At 60.8% G+C, this 7,690-nt stretch overlaps 2 protein-coding genes across 8 annotated transcripts in view; one reads left to right on the forward strand and one right to left on the reverse strand.

Moving 5' to 3' along the window:
* Positions 1–858, forward strand: part of NECAB2 (N-terminal EF-hand calcium binding protein 2) — a 74,171-nt gene extending 73,313 nt beyond the window's left edge. The window contains exon 13 of the mRNA XM_021535238.4: positions 40–858. Coding sequence (XP_021390913.1) covers positions 40–68 — 29 coding nt within the window. The 3' untranslated portion in view covers positions 69–858. The remainder of the gene's footprint in view (positions 1–39) is intronic.
* On the reverse strand, positions 662–5,716 carry SLC38A8 (solute carrier family 38 member 8). 7 transcript variants are annotated; one of them, XM_085589652.1, is made up of 10 exons: positions 5,097–5,716; positions 4,463–4,661; positions 4,093–4,246; positions 3,843–3,947; positions 3,490–3,547; positions 3,106–3,220; positions 2,826–2,973; positions 2,540–2,739; positions 2,325–2,376; positions 662–1,020 (listed from the first exon to the last, which is right to left on the reverse strand). In XM_085589652.1, exons 1-10 carry the CDS (start codon positions 5,289–5,291, stop codon positions 924–926), a joined length of 1,323 nt encoding a protein of 440 aa, XP_085445778.1. In that variant the 5' UTR covers positions 5,292–5,716; the 3' UTR covers positions 662–923. The 7 variants fall into 7 exon arrangements, 5 of the variants coding, with proteins under 5 accessions (XP_085445778.1, XP_085445777.1, XP_077642571.2 ...); XM_085589651.1 differs by having other exon boundaries at positions 2,325–2,379; XM_077786445.2 differs by having other exon boundaries at positions 2,826–3,220.
* Positions 5,717–7,690: the final 1,974 nt, after the last annotated feature.

Raw genomic sequence — 7,690 nt, forward strand, 5'->3', positions numbered from 1 at the left:
GCTGGGCAGGTGTGACCCTGCAGTGATGTTCCCCTGCAGCTGCCTGGTGCACCCTGAGCCGAGAGTGATGGTCCGTGCCGGGGCCTGCCAGCACCTGTCCCCTCTGGGGTGGCCGTGCCTGGGAGAGGTGTCGGTGTGACCTGGCTGCAGTGAAGGAAACTCCCATGTGTGTGTCCCCCACCCCAGAGTCCTCCCTCAGCTACCCCAACACCTGGGGCATCTCTCCCTGGTCTGGGGTGGTCTTGGGGGAAAGAAGGACTGCCAGGGAGGGGCTGGCAGGGTTTGGGGAGGGGGACACCCCCCAGACATAGGTAGGCAGGGAGGGGGGGCAATGGGTACAGGCAGGCAGGCACTAGGAAGGAGGGATGGGAGTGGGAGGTGGGAGGCTGGAGCAAGCCCCTCCTGAGAGCAGGGAGTAGCTTGGGGGGTCTGTGCAAGTCCCCAGGGCCACCCAGGGAGAAGACTGGGGGGTTGAGGCTGTGCCTGGTGTGTTTGTACCTGCAGGGATGGGGACCTGTGCCCGAGGGGGGAGTCAGGCTGGTGGCAGAGGAGGGATTTCCCTTCTCCCAAGGTGCCCCTTAGTCTTTTCCAGCTGTCGCGGGTCCCCAGGGGTTTCCTTTGCATGTGCACAGTTGCAGCTGGTGCCTTGTAGGTGCGAGGGTGGCTGCCTCCCCTCCTTCCTGGGGTCTGTACTTCATCTGTGTGTGTGTCTGTCTGTGCCAATCCCACACCCACCCCGCCATGCGTGGGGGTCTCTCGGGGTGTGTGGTGTGGACCCTTGCCAATACCCTCTTCCTGTCTTTATTAGCCACTGTACAACGGGGACGGCGATGCCAAATAAAAGCGCCATGGGATCCAGCGGCGTGGCTGCGTTCGGGCAGGACGGGGAGGGTCGGGGGGGTCACGACGGGCTCTGTGGTCCCTCAGCGCAGCAGCCCCAGCACGGCCAGGGCAGCGCTCTGCCCGCACACGAAGGCACCGCCGAGAACGGAGAGAACGCCCCAGGCGATGAGAGCAGCCCTGCAGCGACACGAGCAGAGGCTGCCGGGGAGAGCTGACCTCAGTTACGGGCCACCCCTGTACCCCAGCTCCTCTGGCTGTGGGGCTCACTGCAGGGTCAGCCTCCCCTGCCTCACTCCCAGTCGATGGCTGAAGAGCCCAGCAGTCCCCCTGTCCACTGCAATGACACACAAACCTTGGTCCAAAGCCAGCAGATGCCACCACACGATCATTCCCAATTCTGCCTGTGCCCAGTGGCCCTGCTGACAGATTAGAGACCCACATCCCTCACCCTGTGCTCGGCACGACCATTCCCACACACCCCAGCTCCATCCTATCACCATATGCTTCCAGCCCTGTCCCCTCCCCAGCTCCAGCCCCAAGCCTGGAGGGAGCCCTGGCTCTGCACCTCCCTGCTCCCTCCTCCCCAGGCACACAGCCCTCCTCGGCCCAGACTAAACTAAGCCCCTGGGATGCAGCACTCACCCCAAACCCGGCTGCTGCTCTGCTGCAGGGTCCTCAGCACCATGCTCCTTCCCAGACTGTCCTGGGCAGGCTGGGACTGTCTCCATCACTCCAGCTCATGTCCCTTCTCCTCATGATGGGCTCATGCCCTGACAGGTCTCCCCAAGGGACCTCTCCAAGCCCTTGTCACTCACCTGGATGCCCCTGCTGGCCTTCTGCCTTGGCCCCTCCAGCACTTTGGCACCCCTCCCCAGATGTTCATGGGTCCCCAGAGCACCCTCCTGACCAAGACCGTGATGTCCTGGGCTGCTGCCTCCACCCACCACATAACCTTCATCCTCCCTCAACCTCTGCTGCTCCCCCAGGGGCACCATACACATGCTTAAGCACACACTTATCCCAAACTCACCAGCACTATGTCAGCCCCCTGACATGGATTGCTGCTGTGTCCCAGCCCCTCCAGAGAGGAGCAGTGATGGGGACACACCGCCCTGGCACAACAGACACTGAACACCTGATGGCTTCCTGTCCCTGCATCTCTGACCCCCAACCTGACCACCCAGGCCCCACTGGGTGCCCCAGTACCACCAAACTCCACAGTTCTTCTGCCCCTAAAGTCACTCTGGTACCTGGGCACCTCCTTGATGCCTGGACACAGCCGTGGTATGCAGGGACATTCCCAGGCACAGCCCCGGTAGAGCATTTCCCTCCACGTGCAAATCCCACTCCTGACAGGGTTCCCACCTTGACCAGGGTGACCCCAAGGGTCTGCCCTGGCCATGGCCCATGGGATACCACACCCTGGCCCTGTCCCTACCCCCTCCCTTGCCCCCAGCACCGCTGAGCACGCAGACACTCACCTTTTGCGTGGCCCGAGGCTGCGGGTCCCAGTCACGCACACGAGGCACAGCCCTGCTGTCAGTGCAGAAGCTCAGCCCCAACACAGCACCCCTCACCCAGCCTCACTGCATTGTCCCCCACAAGCACAGCCCTGCACCCCCAAACCTTCCCTGCAGCGATGCCCTTGGCACCTGTGCCCCCTCCCGCTTTCCTCCCTCCCTGTGCCTACTCTTGCCTGGGAAGATGAAGATGAAGAAGGCGCTGATGCCCCCGATGAGCTCGATGACTTTGCCGATGTCAGGCACGAACAGGGCGATGCCCAGCGTGGCGGCCATCCAGGTGACCGTCAGTGCCACCCGGCTGCGCCGCTCGTGTGCCTCAGACACTGCCACGGCCCCGCGCTTCGGGGCTGCCCACAAGTCCTTCACCACGGATCTGGGAGGGAGGATTGCGGGGGCTGACGGCACCCAGGGGAGCTGCATCGGCTCAGGGGACACCCAGCTTGTCACCATTCCCCTCACCTGCCCAGCAGCACCACAATGGGGTAAATGGTGACAATGGAGACGCCAAAGAGCAGGCGGGCGACGATGACAAGCGGGTCATTCCCTGGGTAGGACATCAGGACATCGGGCGCCACGGCCTCGCCGAAGGTCAGGTAGCCATAGAGCCCTGCTGACAGGGACATGGGGGTGGGCGGCCAAGCAGCGAGCAGGACAGAGGAATTCTGAGAAGGATGGATGAGCCAAGGGGAGAGGGGACCTCCAGGGCAAGGAGGAGTGAAGGGTTTGGTGCTGGGGTTACCAGTGAGGGAGTAGATGAGCAGGCAAATGAGCATGGAGAGCACAGAGACGGTGACCCAGTGGGAGAAGCTCTGGTTGCGCATGCTGCTGTAGATGGCCACACATGCCTCGTGGCACTGCAAGGCAAGGGGGGATGGTGCTGGGGCCCCATGCAGGCACAGCTCCCACCCCCAGCATCCTCTCTCCCACCTATGGGTGTCCTGTCCCGTTCTGCCCCATTCCCAGGCACTTGTGTCCTGCCTCACAGCCACCCTCTGGTGACAGCCACAAGTCCCTTTTCCAGCAACCTGCCCTTCCAGGGATGGCATCCCTATGGTCTGGGACACCACTGGGGGCTGCCAGCACTGCCCTGACAGCTGCAGCCAGAGGAGCCAGGGTGACCTACCTGGAAGCCAAAGCAGATGGTGGGAATGACACTGAAGATGGAGGTCCAGGAGGAGGACCTGTGGCATTTGGAGAGGAAGCAGAGAACAAAAGGCATGAGCTCTCATGGAGAAAAAAAACATGCTGTAAACTGCGCAGCCTGGATGGCACTATGGGAATCTCTCGCCCAGTGATTCTGGGAGAAAGGGGTGAAAGCTGGGGCTGGGAGTTACCAACCACTGTGAGTTGTCCCCAGCTCACCCCCACCACACACAGGGCCCAGCACCACCCCTGCCCTGCCTCCAGCCCTGCCCCCATGTCACTGCTCAGGCCACGGAGGTCAGGGCAGGAGGGACAAGGGGCTGACCCTCCTACCTGGAGGGCTGGGGCGACTCAGTCAAACGCAGGTTCTCTGCCTGCAGGTAGTATTTCAGGATGACAACCAGAGTGAGGTAGCAGGCAGCCACCGTGCCCAGGATGCTGTCAGGGCATGGGAGAGCATCAGAACACAGCCAGGAGGAACAGAGGAGAGGGGTTCCCACAGCCCCACAGGTTCCTGGGAGGTGGCAACCTGGGGTACCGGGTACCTAGGGGTGGGCCACCACAAGGATAGCCCAGGTGGTACCTGGAGTACTTCTGGAAGCCGATCTCCCTGGGGACAGAGAGTGGGAAGATGACGAGGACACAGAGAGCTGAGAGGGTGAAGCGCTGGTCCACGTACCAGGGGGGCAGCTGAGGGGCCTCACTCAGTGTCCCGTTGGGGTACAGGGAGTCACACACTGTGGGGAGGCAGTGGGGGGTCAGCTGCACCCTGAAAGATGGCCCAGGGAGGTCGGGAGCATCACACCATGGCAGAACCAGGGAGCCCCGTGTCTTCAGAATTTCCAGGAAAACCCTGAGGGGTGACCCCAACCCATGTGGGAGCACCTTCCCCTCACTCCTGAGAGCTGCCGACCCCAACCAAGTCCCAAACACAGTGAGGGGAAATAACTCACGTTTCTCCAGCTGGTCGCCCACCACCCTGAGGAGGGCCACGGAGATCATGAAGAGGTTGAGGAGGAAGCAGACCTCACAGAGCTTCCCCACGGCCGCCCCGCACACGGCCCGGACCACGCCCTGGTAGGTGGGCTGGGCGCTGCGGGCCGCGGCATAGCCCAGCACGGCCAGCCCGCTCACCAGGAACACCAGCGAGCCCTGCGGGCACAGAGCCAGCGGGAAGCACCACGCCGACCCTCCTCCACCCCCAGACCAGAGCAGGACACAGCAGGCCCACGGCCAGGGACCAGGTTACCAGCCAGATCACCTTGTGGCTCTGGGTAACAAAGGTCAGCAAATGGATGGAGACACACCCTGACGTGGTACTTCGGGTTTAGGTTTGGGGTTTTGGTGCGTGTACGGGAGCGGACACCCATTTACTCCGAGTTATAAGCCAGCTACAAGCGTGGCTTCAGCTGCAAAGGGCATCCCTAAGGTGGCACCGCAACAACAACTTCAGGGTGTTGCGGGGTCGGGAGGGGGGTGCCCGCCAGCTCCCCGAGCGCCAGAGCAGGTGCATCCCCTCCCTCCGCTCCCTCTCCGGACCGGCGCCCCTCGGCTGCCGCAGCCCGGCGCCCCCGAGTCCGCCCTTACCAGCTCCACCAGGAGGGCGGGGACGGCCCCGCCGGCCCTGCCGAAGGCCCAGGGGAAGCTCAGCAGCCCCGCGCCCAGCGCAGACTTGAGCAGGATGAAGACGGCGCCGGCGGAGGAGAGCCCGGGCGAGGAGAGCCCGGCGGAGCCGCCCGGCGCCGGCAGCAGGGGCCGGCCCTCGGCCGCCGCCCGCTCCATCGCGGCGCTCCCGCGGGGCTGTGGCCCCTCCGCGGGGCCCGGGGGCGGCGCGGGGCTGCGGACCCCCCGCCCCCGGCCGTGGGGAGGGGGCGCTGGGCGGGAGGCGGCCGTGGGAAGCGCCGGCGGGAGCTCAGCCCAGCCCCGTCCTGCTCACAGCGCCCGCGGCACCCCCGGCCCGCGGGGCGCTCCTGCGCAGCACAGCCGCCCCTTCGGCTCCCAGCGCGGGACCGGGGCAGCTGGCTGGGGGCTCTGCTCTCACTTTGCCCGAAATTATCATCACCGCAGGGCTGGGCAGACTGAGGCCTCCCTCATCCTGCTCTGTTCACCCAGGCATGAAATTGCCACCAAAGGGCGTTATGGAGTGCCCCGGGAAGGGTGGAGGAAGGCAGCCGCAGCTCACACACCCTAACTCGCTGGGTGCAGCATCGATGAGGCCAGCACCCCTGCGAGTCCCAGCAGCAGCTAAAAGCCCATTGGTGCTTTCCTGCACTGGGAGACTTTGGAGAGGAGCCATCCCATCCCACTCCTTGCTCCACGCAGGCAAAGGGGATGCCCGGATAACGGGATTGGGCAACTGATGCTGCGGAGGATCTACACAGAGGAGGCTGCACCCCACAGGAATGAGGGGTCCATTCCCAACATAGGGGCACACAGCAGCTCTGTGCCACTCCTGGCACAGGCCACTGCCCCAGGGCTCAGCACACAGGCGCTGGCGTTGGCTGACAGCCCCTAATGCATTTTTGATTTCCCAAATATGTGCCCTTCTGATCTTGGTAAGACGGATAAAGAGACTTTAATCAGCTGCTAGGAGGAATTATGGATGGCTAATTGTGCCTGCCACCTCCATTACATCTCTGCCGCCTACATAGCTTATAAACACTTAGAAGGGTCCTTCCAAGCCTTCATTAGCTGCACACCAAAGGCTTCGGAAATAATTGGCCTCTACGACTTAGAAATTAACCACTGGGCTGTAAAATACCAGCCACTGGGAAAGGCTCTTAATTCGGACTGGTGCTTTGATACACTTGATTCTGGTTTCAAGGCTGCAGTGTAGCCTTAATCTCTCATTAGTGCTGTGATGAGGAGCAAGTCTCCTCATTAGCACCAACCTGAGAAGTGCCACCAAAGCTTTCCAGTTTCCTCTGATGGAAGAACCTCAAACCAAACAGGTGCATCCCATCTCACACACCAACACAGCAGACAGCTTCTCTTCTCAGTGGCTCCGAGCTCTGTCCCTTATCATTTCCTCTCTTTCTCCCATTTATCTGGGGCTCCAGCCCCTGGACTACAAGCCATAACCCGAGGGTCCCTGTGGGTTGGCAGCTTTACCTGCTGCTGTGTCCCTTTGGCAGGTGGAAGAAGGGCTGTTAATATTTTCCACATTATTACCTTTGAAGACTGTAGAAGGTACAAAAATGCAAATGGACAGTCCTTGTTTCATACAAATAAAAACACTGATCACAATTACGTTTTGCTACCTGCAATCCCTTCTGAGGTCTGGCACTTGAGATTTCACACCTTTACTGATAGATTTTTTACATCCTGGACAAGTTGCACAGCTGCTGCTGACTGGTCCTATGATGGTCCTCTCCCTAATGTCACAGCTAAGATGCTGAAAACTCCCTCCCTGTCATTATAGATCTGTGTTCAGAGAGGGAGGAGCAAGAGGCTCCAGCCCCATTGGGATGACACAAGCAGCCCAGCCTTGGGACCATCTTCTCAGCCCTAAGAATCTTCCACTAGCGTCTCCAAAACAAAAGCTCAGTGCCTTCTCTGCTGCGACAACAGAATGTTGCCTCTTCCAGTGCATCCTCCAGAAGAGAAATGTTGGAAAAAGGCAACCATTCTTCAAGTTAGTGAAAATTGGTTTGTCCAGTCTTTTTTGCAGAACACTCACAAACTCTATCCATGGCTCCATGACTACATGGAGCGAAGTTCTCTCCTGCAGTGCACTTCCCACAGCCCACCCTCATCCCTGCTGGTAAGCCCTAAGAGGATGGGTGCAGACTGCCCAGCAGGGCTGTCCCTGCCGCCTCCTTCTCCAGCCATGCCCAGAGCTGCCCATGAACTCCCCCAGGACCGTTCACCAGCGCGCACTGCTTACCTGCCCAGGCTGCCATTCCAGTCACAAATACAGGCAGCCACCAGCTCCTGCCTCCTAGGAAAAGGTGCTCATCTGGAGCAATGATGAAAGCAGTTGGCAGGGAAAAGCTCAGTTTCACTAGAAAAGAGAGAAGCTATTTCAATTATGGCAACATTAACTGGCACCGCACGGACAGGGGAAACTTGTGCCTGCATCCTAATTTAAGCCAGTGACAATTCACAGGCTTTCAAGCAGGAGAAACTAAAGGAGACTGGGTTTTCATCTCTGTGATACCACATAGTGCTTTTAGGTGCCA

This window comes from Lonchura striata, chromosome 11 (assembly GCF_050655825.1).
Source record: "Lonchura striata isolate lonStrDom1 chromosome 11, ASM5065582v1, whole genome shotgun sequence".
Classification (NCBI taxonomy): Eukaryota; Metazoa; Chordata; class Aves; order Passeriformes; family Estrildidae; genus Lonchura; species Lonchura striata.